This window comes from Balearica regulorum, chromosome 1 (genome assembly GCF_011004875.1).
Source record: "Balearica regulorum gibbericeps isolate bBalReg1 chromosome 1, bBalReg1.pri, whole genome shotgun sequence".
Classification (NCBI taxonomy): domain Eukaryota; kingdom Metazoa; phylum Chordata; class Aves; order Gruiformes; family Gruidae; genus Balearica; species Balearica regulorum.
The window spans coordinates 66,646,315-66,658,674 of record NC_046184.1 but is presented as its reverse complement, the minus strand read 5'-3'; the positions used below and the strand labels follow the sequence as shown (position 1 = coordinate 66,658,674).

General features: G+C 46.1%; 1 protein-coding gene across 3 annotated transcripts; it reads left to right on the top strand.

The window, feature by feature from the left end:
* Positions 1–3,526: 3,526 nt before the first annotated feature.
* Positions 3,527–12,357, top strand: ETFBKMT (electron transfer flavoprotein subunit beta lysine methyltransferase). Of its 3 annotated transcripts, none has more exons than XM_075756080.1 (4): positions 3,527–5,064; positions 6,306–6,750; positions 10,337–10,467; positions 11,204–12,357. In XM_075756080.1, exons 2-4 carry the CDS (start codon positions 6,431–6,433, stop codon positions 11,566–11,568), a joined length of 816 nt encoding a protein of 271 aa, XP_075612195.1. In that variant the 5' UTR covers positions 3,527–5,064; positions 6,306–6,430; the 3' UTR covers positions 11,569–12,357. The 3 variants fall into 3 exon arrangements, with proteins under 3 accessions (XP_075612195.1, XP_075612174.1, XP_010297096.1); XM_075756059.1 differs by having other exon boundaries at positions 3,527–5,380; XM_010298794.2 differs by lacking the exon at positions 3,527–5,064 and having other exon boundaries at positions 5,402–6,750.
* Positions 12,358–12,360: the final 3 nt, after the last annotated feature.

Sequence of the window (12,360 nt, the reverse complement as noted above, 5' to 3'; positions counted from 1 at the left end):
TAAAGATGTGCTGTGATTCTGAAATGAGAAGGTGTGGATTGTAGCTGAAGGCACAACAGAATAATTGAATTGCCTCCCCCTTACCTAGCCTGAGTTCTCATCTTCAATTTTAGCTATGAGCTAATGCACCAGCTACATTTTGATAATGACTCACTTCCATAGCCTCTGGGTAACCACAAATTGATCCTGATGTGCAAAACCCCTGGCTGTTGATATTGAGTTGTTGGGATGCTTTGAACAAATCAACAGCTCCCTGAATCCATCCATCCATCCATCCATCCATCCATCCATCTTCCCTTCTGTGAGTTTGCACCGAGGTCCTTTCGCTGCAGCAAACTGTGGCAGCTGGCCTTGCAAAAAACCAAAGTCTGGAAATAGGTGCTGTAGCAGCTAGAAGCAAAGGAACGAATTTGGGTGATCGCCTGGCTGCTGAACTGCAGGCCTGCCTTCCTTTGGGTCTAACCTTTGTATCTATGAAGATTCATGAGTCGTGGGCTGGTTAATGTGAAGGAAGCTCCTCTCTGCCTTCCCCTTCTCTCTGTCCTTGTGCAGTTCCGTTTCTTTGTTGTTAATTGGCTCAAACAAGATTTCCCCCGAGACTTGGGCAGTTGTATCATCAGCCAGTAATCCACTAATTCCCTTGGACACGCAGGAGTCCCTCGTGTGCTGCTCTACTGTTGCATTTTGCAAGTCTTGCACTCCTCCATGATACACCAAATCGATGTTATCTTGCGATCAAAGACGTCCTTGTCCTCAGAGCAAATTCCAGCACAGTTATGGTAGCTGGCTGCACAGTATACTGTACGTTTGAGCAGCAGAAATTCTCAAGATGTCACCATCTAAAGCAAAAAGCCTTTGGAAATGAAACATTTGTTCTCACAGGGGGCAGGCTTTGAAACTTTGCTGAAGTAATCAGCACAAAGCATGTCCTGAAAATGGTTTATCTAGACTTTCACAGGAGGGATGGCCGCTGTCATTGGTATCAGAGCTTTCTTATGTCATGCTACGACTCTATACAGTAAGAACTAAATATTTGTAGTTAAATAAGAAAGAGTGGATTTCTGGTTTTAACATCCCAGCCAACGTTACTGGGAAGCAAGGACTTCACCCCTCCTTTTTTACCTAAGCAAGCCCTAAGCTGGGAGCAGCCAGGGACATTTTTTTCACTGCCTCAGCTTGGTGTTGGTCTGTATTAGACAGCAGTGACTTCACTGAGGTTCACATCATGAGTAATATCATATAGCAACGGTTTAGAAAAACTAGACCTGAGAAGTTACTTGTTAAAATACCCAATCAAAGAGGCTGAAGATCTAAGCAAAAAAGCTTTCCTGTCAGATTTCTCTAAGAACCTTCTCGGGCATAAAATAAAACATGCAAGGCAGAGGTGTATCATCACCTGTCAGTATGCTTAAAGCTGTTACCGCATCTTACATGGCATCCTGAGCTGATGTTGATGATGATTTTCCTGTTACATTACATTACCAAGTTCTTTATTCCTAGCATGGTGGTGAGTATCTAGAGGGCACAAAGACCTGTGTCCTGAACCGCACATTTTATGCACAGTTTTGGGTATCATCATGAGTGTTTTCAATGTCTCTCTCCCTGGAGAGGATCAGCATGTGCTGCTGAAAGACCCAAGACCTTTGAAACTTCATGGTTCACCTAAGAGCTCCAAGAAATAACATCCTGAGCCTAAACCACAAAGGTGCACACGTTTTTATAAATTTTGGGGATCATTTCCAAAAAGACTGAGCATCAGTCCTGCTTTACAAGAGTAAAAGGCATGCAACTATCCCTGTAGCTAACGTGTCTGTGGACTTGAGACTCCTTCATGTGGCAGGTGGACACCAGCTTCTCTCTGGGTCCTGGCCTCTCCCCAGCGCACGGCCTCCATCCTGGCCTCTCTGCAGCCCAGTATGGAGGGGCCACCTTCTCTGGGGACACTGAGGATCACCCACGTTTAAAGAAAAGGTCTTGCTTTGTAAGCCGCTTTCACACCCTGGAGAGCACATTTTAATTGTACTAAGCCAGCGGATCACTAGATGGCCTCATAACCTCAGCGATTTGGGCAGATACAGGTTTAGGCGGTATAATCGCCAGATTTATTTTTAAAAACCTGGCACCCAAAGCGCTGCAGGACTTAAGATCATCACCTCAGGCAATGCACAAGAGCCTTTTCAAAACACAGCGTGTGAAATTTGGGACACTTTGTACCATAGGGAAGCTAGAGAAAACCATGTTTGTCACTCTTGTTGTCGGAAGCTGCTTCTATTCCCTAAATCCCAGCAGATGGGATGGGAGATGGGGCAAAGAGCTGGTGGGAGCTGTTGCAGAGCCACTGATCAACGCAGCAAAACCATTCCCTGCAGGAATGATGGCCGTGGGATTGCAGCAGTGGACCAGCCAGCTGGGAATCCAGGAACCATCTCCGGCCCCAGCCCTGGGGCTTGGCCCTGGCCCACCTGGGAGGGAGGCCAGCCCTGTCTGGGGGGATCACTCGCTGGAGAACAGCGGCTGGGGCAAAGGGGAGACGCGGGAGGGTTTGGTTCCTTGTCCCGCCACCAGCAAGTCACAGCCATTGCCTGCTGAAAATGCACTTGGCGGCCTCAGAGCAAACACCACTGTTTGTAGGTTGTCAAACAGTGACAGCAGAGCTATCCCCTCCCGAGTTACAACAACAAAATAGTGTTTCAAGGGAAGACTCCTCCTCATGTCCACACTGGAGAGAGTTTGGGAGGAGAGAAACAAAGGGACCTTTAAAGCAGCAGAAATACTAACGGGTCGGATGGAGCGTGGGGAAGAGGAACAGGCAGAGGGCAAGACAGAGGTTCAGCTTGCCGGAGGAACAGACCGGGCACCGGGGTGCTGGCTGGCCGGGCTTTCCGCAGCCAGTACCTTCAGTCACTGTTACAGAGAGATTGGGAAACCCTGGTTAGGCCACACCACGTTTGACAATGGCTCTGATCTGATGTGCAAAGGAAGAAAAAAAAAATCTCATTTTCACTGCTGTCAAATTGAGATACGTGTTATTACTCTTTTTTCCCATGTGGATTTTTATTAACATTTTAAAATACAGAGCTAGTTTACATTGACACAAGTATTTTAAAAAATATTTTACATGAAGCAGGTGCAGAGCAAGCACATGACACCGATCAGCGACCTGGATTTAGAGAGGTGCAGGCCCAGGCCCGGGCCGCTGCCCCGAAGCGCTGCGGTGTGTAAGAAACCTGCCCCGGACACCACCGCCGCTGCCCGGCCCACAGCCAGGCCGGAGGCCACACGCTCCGCGGCGCTGCCGCTTTAAGGGTGGGCGGGGAGCCCAGCCCGGCCCGCCCCCGCGCAGCGCAGCGCGGCGGGGCGGAGCGAAGAGAAGCGAAGCGGCGGCGGCGAGCAGCAGGTGGGTGTGGGCCGGGCGCTCCCTGGCCCCGGTCCCACCCCGGCGGGGGGCGGTGCGGCCGGGCGGGGGCGGGTGGCCCGGCCGGGCCCGGCCGGGCCCGGCCGGGCCCGGCGGAGTGGCGGGCGCAGCGGCTCGGCTTGGCTCGACTCGACTCGACTCGACTCGACTCGGCGCGGCGCGGCCAGGCCTGCGCGGGCCGGCCGGGCCGGCCCAGACGGTGGCGATGGCGATGGCCCAGGTGCCGGCCTTCTCCTTGCCGGCGCGCTGCTGGGGCTGTCTGTGCCCTCCGGAGGCTTAGCGGCCGCTTTGCAGAGGGGTGCCCGTCCCGGGGTGATAACCCAGGGGTGTCCGGATGGAAGCGGTGACTGTCCCGGTGGCTACCCGGGGTGCAGGCTGGTCGTTCGCGGCCGCAGGGCTGGGTGACAGCGTGCGGTCTGCCTCCCCCGCTGGGGCGGGCAGCCTCTGGCCTCGGTCAGCTCTGCCTTCCTCCGGTGGGAAACCTGCGGTCGGTGTGGTTGTGCTTTGAAAGGCACCTGCTGCTTTGGGGGGAAAAAAAAAAAGGCTTAAATTGCAGAGCAATTGGGTTTTGGTGGGTTTTGCTTGATTTTATCCCTTTTTCCAAGCTCTGTTCTCCCACTGATTTAATTCCCAATAAGATGGGAGGGCCAGGAGTGTCAAACGCGGGGATATCTATCCTGACGCCTTCCTGCGCTAAACGCGTAAGCTCATTTTGGCATTTTGAGCGCAGAGCTCTTGGCAGATGTTTCTCCACTGACAATTAATTTAAAAAGAGTAACCGTCACGACAGGCAATGCAAAATGTATGCTACTGATTCTCAGCCCTGCTAATTTGCAGCAATTCATGGGGAAAAACCAGCATACACATTAGCAGACAAGATTTATATCTCTGATTGATTTCAGTTAACTTCATGCTTCCCTTAGGCAGATGAGGATTATATAGTTCTGCCTTCAAGAAGGAAGGCATTCGTTAATTACAGTCATTAATTACATGGACTCTGCTGAATGGCATTCTCAAATGTGGAAAAATGCAAAATGTTCAGTCACATGTATTTATTGGTAGTAAAAATACAAAGCCTTTAGCCAACAACTTAAACAAAGGTGGAAGCAGACTATCAGCCTAAATAGCAAAGTGTTACAGGAGGGAAGTTCACAGCTTAATATTTTAGTAAGCCATCAAACTAAACCCAGTACCTAAAGCAGAGGCCAGCGTGCAACAAAAATGCCACTAAACACATAGGAACTTTTATTAAAGACAGACAAATAAAAACTGAAGTTATGAAATATGAATTGTTAAGACTGTTTTATTAGCATATCTTTGCTGTTGTCCCTTTGTCTGGGTTTTAGGGTTTTTTTGTTTTTTGTGGTTTTTTTTAAGGACAACCTGCACAGGTCTAGATAGTGTAGCTGGCCACAATTCTTCTGTTGTAAAAAAATTGGCAGGTGTGGGCTGAAGTTGATTTTCTTCATGCATCATTCTGCTTTTTCATGAAAACCACTGCAAAAGAGAGAAGACAATTGCAAAAGGAAGAGTGCAGTTTCTCTTGTGTCTCTTTGTCCATGCAGTCTTGCTGTTGTGGAAGCACAGGCCTTAAATGCTTCTCTGGTCACCACCTTAGGGGGAGGTTCAAAAGCTGTGCCCTGAAGCAAGTAAGTCTGAGTTGCTGAAAAGAAATTAGAGAGCAAGGTGAGAAAGGAAAAAACATATGGAAATAGTAAAAGATGGATGAAGGAGATCTGAGCAGGAAGGCAGGAAAAGAGTTGCTGTCTCTTCGGGCCACTGCTTGGTAAGGGTAGTCGCAGAGTCAGCGTAAGAAAGACCCAGGGTCTGCAGGAGATGGTGGGTGAGGAGAGTACGGTGATGGCGATGAAGCGCTGAGAGGCTCTTCGTCATTCGCTGCTCAGCTGAGTGCTGTGGCTCTCCGCTCTCTGTTCTTCTGGTCCTTAAATGAGTCTAAACTCTGAGGTACCTATCTTCTATTCTCCTTTTCTTCACTGCCTGTGACCTGAAAACTGGCCTTGAGTGGTGTCAGAAGGCCTTTGAGCGTGAGCTCATCTGGTCTGAATGTCTCGCATTTTAAAAACTTTTTTTTTTTTTTTTTTTTAAATATGTTGGATTCAGTTTCTCTCTCTTGAAGCAGTTTGGAGCATATATAAATAGTTTCTCACAGGGAGTGGGCTACAGTGACTGAGGTCTACGTTCTTCTACAGCTGAGAGTGTCCACATGACATTATTGCACCATAAGACTATCCAATCCTTTAAAATACAGACGGAAATGCAACAAACTGGGAGTATTCTGATTAAGATCAGTTCTTGGGGATTTTATTTTTTTCATTTGGAGCTGACAGCCTGACAAATCAGAGGGAGAAAGGGGAAAGTCTTTTGAGGAAATCCTTTAATTGCTTGCCTTTAAAAAGATGCTTTCATATAAAAGACTCATCACCATTATAAAACTTGTAATTAATGGCATCTCTCAAACAACCTACTGATAACCTTTGCTATGTCCATAGGCCCTGCAACGCCAGAGCCCTACTGCAATCGTAAGATTCAATGGAAGAACCTTGGGAGTAGATTGTTATGTGTATATCTTCAAGGCAGAGAGAGGGAGCTGTTAAAAGGCTGTACGTTTAATTTTTAGCTCTATCAGCTGTCCTGCTAACTGGTTGTTTCTCACTGGATATGTTTATAGCGCTCTCCTGAATCAGCCTCTTGATAGCTTTGTCCTTACAAAGGACATTCAACTTCTTTCAGACTTCAGAGGCTCTTTGGGCAGGGGCAAGGCATGCATTCACAGTCACACCACAGCACGTCGACCTCCTAAAGCCCTGGTGGGGCATAGCCTTGAAGTCACTGAAGAAACATCACTTACATAGCACTGTTCTCTTTTCAGGAATTGTCATCCATCACTATGAAAAACAACATCCTGTGAATTTGTTTCAAGCTTTGTGCCTCATCACTTGCTTCAGATAAGCTGTGCTCCGAGCTCTCCCGGGGAGGGTTTGTCCTTGGGGAGACATGGCCTTCTGCAGCTGGAAGCGGCTCCTCCTCGTGGGCAGGCAGAACACTTTTGCCAAGGCTTGGAGGAGCAGGAGGGGGGGCCCCTCTCTGCGCTGGAAGCGCTGCTGCCATTGGAGCACCGGCAAGTCTCTGGACCCCGAGGTGAGAGCATTTCTGGAGGAGAACACGGAGGTCACCAGCAGCGGGCACCTCACGCCAGAGATACGACTGCGCCTCCTCACCCCTCGCTGCAGGTTCTGGAGGGAAAAACCTGACCTGTGGCCATACGGGGACCCGTTCTGGGCAATTTACTGGCCAGGAGGCCAAGCCCTCTCCAGGTATGTAGCATAGATCACCAAAGTTGCTAAGTCCGATCTGCTGTAGGCCAGGATGTCAGACCTGGCTCTGCTTGTAGTGATTCCTAGCGATGTGTATTTGCCTTGTGTGAAAGCGCATTATCCATACTCCTCTCTGCTTATACAGGAGACACACAATCTCTTCCGGTTGGCAGTGAAGTTTCAGCACCTGCTATATATAGAATAACTTACAGCTATTCAGCTAAAATCTGTTGTCTGCAGTGGCGATGCATGTGTTGACAACAGGGCTGAATTTGGATCTGTGGAAGGGGCTGTGCAGTTGCCATCAAAACCTAGCGAGGTGTTTAATTCTGTCACACATTGTCGCTCCAGACAGGAGGATTGCTATTTTGTTGTAACACGTGGGTTGCTGGTTTTTGGGGGTTTTTTTTGTAGGACACAGACAGGAGTGTGGATGTGTGTCTGGTCTGTTGAAAAAAGCAGGTTTATGCTGATACACCTGGAGTGCTCGTTGGCCTGAATTGCTCTCCTCATTCAGCATTTCAGCAGCCTTATTGTCAAGCCTTCTCATGACTGTCTTTTTTGGTCACGTCAGAAGCCACATTTTGATTTTGGCTACTTACTGTCAAAATGTTTTTAATGTTCCTGATTCCAAGGAACTAGTTCGAGTTCTTTTATTCTGTACAATCAAATCTCTCACTTTGAACAGCAGAAAAAGTTTGTCATTGTTACAGCAAAGAACAGGCTGTCAGACATTCCTCGCATAGATGAAACGGAAGGATCTGAATTGGGGCTTTGCTGTTTTTCTGCAAGAAAGCATAAATAGGAAGGCGTTTTTGACCAGGAAAAAGATGAATCTTACAGTTAAATTGCAAGTTGATTAGCCTCCCATGTAGATGAACTGGAGTGCTCCTAAACATTGTGTAATTAAAATGGGTAAGGTCATCTCTACATTTTGTTATCCTGTGATTCATATGCCAAGATATTTGGGTAGCAATAATAATAATCTGGCATTTCACCACTTTATTGACTTATTGTCTATGCACTTCTTTGATGTGTCGGGAATGTCAGAAGTTAGCTGTGTAATCTGGAAAAGTAAAAAGAAAAAGGGAGGATGAAAACATGCTGCTTCCGTTAACTGTGCTCATTCCACAACGTCAGGAGTCTCCCATTTCAAGCTATTCCTCTTGGAGTAACCTAAGATACCTCGTTAACCCAGCATGGCAGACAGCAGTCTCCAACAGCAGCGCAACGGGCTGTGTGCGTGCCAGGGGATAGGGTTGGTTCCAGCTGTCCTGAGTCACTGTAATCATTAGCGGTAACTTGAGAACCACTTGGCCGCAAACAAGGCATTTGCAGTGTTAGGCTGGATCATGCTCTACACAAGTTACCATTGGAAAGTCATTGCAAATCCACGTATAGCCTCTAGAAAGGGGAGCGCTTTCTGTGGAGGTCTCATCCCTGTCCTCTGCCCTGTTGGTAAACCTGGGCTGTCCTTAGAGGAGCAGTGGCCTCGGGGGGAGTGCTGCCAAGCAGCTGAGTTGCTGAGCCTCTGCACAAAGGTCCTGCCTGGGTGCCCTCAGAAAAGAGCCTCTGTTGACCTTCAGAGTAGCAAGTAATACTGTGGTAAACGGTGTAATACACTGGGTAACAGACCTCGTAGGAGGAGGTGATTTTCTTTTGCACTGAGCCAGTTTCACTCATTGGATTCATAACCACGTACTCAAAAGCACCAAACTGTGCGTGTCCAGGATGTCTGGTAGGATTCCTTGTGATGACATGTAGGACAGGAGGCATGGGATGTCAGGCCTTCCTCATGTCTCCTGCATTCCTGATCTCGGTGATTTGTATCTTCAGTCCTGGTCTCGACCTTCCTGCTATCATAACTTAATGGCTTGAACTGTTTAGTTTGAGGATAGGTTGTCTTTTGTTCTCCCAGTCTGGGCTCCCAGAAATCTGTAGAGGTGTGCTGGGATTGAGGTACCGTTAACACTTGATGCTCTTGTTAGGCCTCCTCCTGCCATTCCTGCTGGTGCTTTTGGGCCCAGACATTTCCATTCATCTGTTTGCCATTTACACCAATCTTAACATTTCCATTACAGTTCTCTGCACTGGAACCCACCTGCAAAAGCTGTGCTTACCAGTAGCCCCGCGTGAAGAGTCAGCCATCACCCTTGTCGTGGTTTAACCTGGCAGGCAGCTAAAACCACCACACAGCTGGTCGCTCGCTCCCCCCCCCGCCCCCAGTGGGATGGGGGAGAGAATCGAAAAGGAAAAGGTAAAACTTGTGGGTTGAGATAAAGACAGTTTAATAGGATAGAAAAGGAAGAGAATAATAAAAGAATATACAAAACAAGTAATGCACAGCACAATTGCTCACCACTCAGATGCTCAGCCAGTTCCTGAGCTGCACTGCCTCCTGGCCAACCCCCCAGTTATATACTGAGCATGATGTCATATGGTATGGGATATCCCCGTGGCCAGTTTGGGTCAGCTGTTGTGGCTGTGTCCCCTCCCAGCTTCTTGGGTGCCCCCCGCCTTCTCATTGGCAGGGCAGTATGAGAAGCTGAGAAGTCCTTGACTGCTTGGCAACAACCAAAACATCAGTGTGTTACCAACATCATTCTCATCCTAAATCCATAACCCAGCACTATACCAGCTGCTAGGAAGAAAATTAACTATCCCAGCTGAAACCAGGACAACCCTCAATGCCAGAAGACAACTTAAATGTAGAGTCCTTTCTAGTTGCTACTTTAACAGAAGTTATGGCAATTGGTAGTAATGTCACCTACGGCTCTTCCCCCTGTCACTTAGGGCCTTCTCCTTTGCAAAAGATTGAATTTTAAGGCAATTGTTAAAGTTGTGAACCCTCAGTAATGGCTATGTGATTCACAGTGTTTAACAATAAGCGCTGCTTGCCTTCTGTCAGTTCTTCTGCATTTCCAGCCTAGAGGTTTTTGCTTGCTGATTCCTCTTGGCAGGTGTCAGCAACTAGATGAAGATACTCTTTTTGCTCACCACTGCTCTATTCTTATTTTCTTGTTGCTACTCAGGAACAACATTAAGCAGACTAGAAGTATTTGCATCTAGGTCTGCACAGCTCAAGAAAAGAAAGAGGAGAAGTTCCTCTTCTTCCAAGCAGTTGCATAAGCAGTATTTTAGGGCAATGGGTAGGCCTTGTCTTTTGATGGGCACAGTATTCACTGCGAATACATTTTCACGTTCCTTTAGTCAGATTGCTTTTAATTTCTACAAATCCTTGCTTGCCTGTGTTTCTGATGCCAAGCATTTCAGTCACCTTGTTGTTTGTGTCCATTTATTAGATAAGCTCACCTGTCAGAGAAGGAGCTGACTGAAATAAAATGTTGCTTCCTTGTCTGGATTTCTTTTTGTTTGGGAGTGGGGGTCACTAAGGGAGAAAGACGATGGTTCTTGACTTTTATTATCAGCAGAGACAAATAAGGAGCTATGTACCAGCTGCACGTGTGGAAGTGTTTTTAAGATACCAGGCTTCATTACATGTAAGACAAGAACACTTATGCAGTGTAATGCAAAACTGAGAAATTTGCAGAGTCTTGTTCATTGCTTTAACAGTTTTTCTTTTCAGGTATATTTTAGATAATCCACATGTTGTTAAAGGACGTTCAGTTTTGGATCTTGGAAGTGGATGTGGAGCAACAGCAATAGCCGCTGTGATGAGCGGTGCATCACACGTCCTTGCTAATGACATTGACCCTAGTAAGGCCTTTTTTTTTTTTTTTTAATCTTTGTGTAAAGATATTTATTATTTTTTAAAGCATATTTAACACAGACTTGACTTGGCTCCATTTGGGAGAAATTCAGGTTCCAGAGTTCTAAGAATGCTAAAAAGATGAATGGATTTTGCCAGTATTATAAGCTGGGTTGTACCAGCCTCTCTTGCACCAAGTATATCTCCATAGCTCCTCAGAATGGACAAACAGCAAAGTTTCTATCGAGAGTTGCCTACGCACCATCATGGCTGGTTTGGAAAAGAACTCTAAGCGCAGGAGGCAAGTTGGCTTCTCTGTAGGACTGTAGCATTTTCCTGCACTTTCATATGTTGGGGCCTAGATTTTGTGTTTTTCCCCCAGACTTTGTTTTCCCATAATTGACTTATGAATTCAGTGTATTCATAATTTAATTACTCAGTGGTTAGGGAGGAAGTATAGGCCTAGATTAAGGCAGTTGGATATTCTGGTTTGATTCTGTGATTGGTTGCCATTGGTATCCGTTCCAGGAATAGTTCTTCCCTGTGTCCTGGTGCAACAAGGATAAAATTCCATCACTTTATGCCAGATTTTGACCCATAATGAAAACTGTGGAAGTCTCTAGCTAAGATAAACAAAAATATTTAAGAGATGCAATTAAAAGATGTGTCAAGGAAATTTGTAAGGGGGGGTGAATGGCAGAATCCCAAACCATAACTTTCATTTTACTTGGAATTTTTCTTCAGTTGCAGGAACGGCAATGATCTTGAACTGTGAACTGAACCACCTGAATCCCTTCCCCATCATCATTAAGAACATCATTAATTCAGAGGCTGGCAACTGGGACCTCATTGTTCTAGGAGATATGTTTTATGATGAACAACTTGCTGATGATCTGCATCACTGGCTGAGGAAATGCATCAGGATTCAGCAAACTGAAGTGCTGATTGGTGACCCTGGCAGGTATCAGTTTTTAAGTCACAGCATTCGCAGTCAATTGCACAAAGTTATAGAATATTCACTTCCTGAGTACACTAGACAAGAAAACAATGGATTAACATCAAGTATCGTCTGGAGTTATCAGCCCTCAAATAGCTTAGAAAACTGTTGAAGCTGGCTTTGTAATGAATTTTGTCTCATTGGTTGGCTTTTTTTTTTTAAATATGTAAAATGAAAATGGGAATTAAACTTGGAACATACCTGTTGATGCAAAGGAGATTACTGTACCTTTGCAGTACTGATTTCAGTCATACTGAGGCTTTTGCTCCATTTGAGGTAAAAACTACATGCAAACTGTATTCAAAGGGCCCTGCACTGAAGTGCAAATCCAAAGACAGGTTACACGTAAGAGTTTGTATGCTTGATGTTTTTAAAGTATATTTATGTCTTGCTCTCCAACACTATTGTGAAATGTTCTGGACATCCAGCATACTGCTGTGGGGAGAAGGTGGTGGCTGAAAGATTACTGCACTGCTTTCACAGACTTTTGCAGCTTAGTTGTAGAGAAAATTACTGCTGTCCTTCATAAAACTCTCCGCTAGAATATTAGGTCATATTATGCTCAACTTAAAGTGCCTTGTTCTTTTTCTGGATATCTCTTCTGAATGTCTAACTAATTTCAATCTCCCCCTTCCCCTCTATAATAAAAACTTACTCTTCCTTGAAGCTGCCAGAGTGATTATTTAGGAGTTGCACACAATATGCTTCTTGAACTCTAGCCAAAGTAAAAGGTTTTAGTAAGTGGAAAGTGACTAAATAGTAATAGCTATAGGGTAACTTTATCTCCTAGATAGTAGGGTCAAGTGATCTACATTCCGTAACTCTGCAGGGGTAAAAAAAGGCAATCTATCATCATGGGAAGCTGGTGAGGGATGAAGAAATCTTACATTCTGTTCAGAAACAT

Bases quoted from the DNA above. Each gene is read 5' to 3' on its own strand.
- ETFBKMT (XM_075756080.1), top strand. From the start codon at position 6,431: ATGGCCTTCTGCAGCTGGAAGCGGCTCCTCCTCGTGGGCAGGCAGAAC. The intron at 6,751-10,336 runs GTATGTAGCATA...TTTTCTTTTCAG, and splicing joins GGAGGCCAAGCCCTCTCCAG to GTATATTTTAGATAATCCAC. The intron at 10,468-11,203 runs GTAAGGCCTTTT...ATTTTTCTTCAG, and splicing joins TGCTAATGACATTGACCCTA to TTGCAGGAACGGCAATGATC.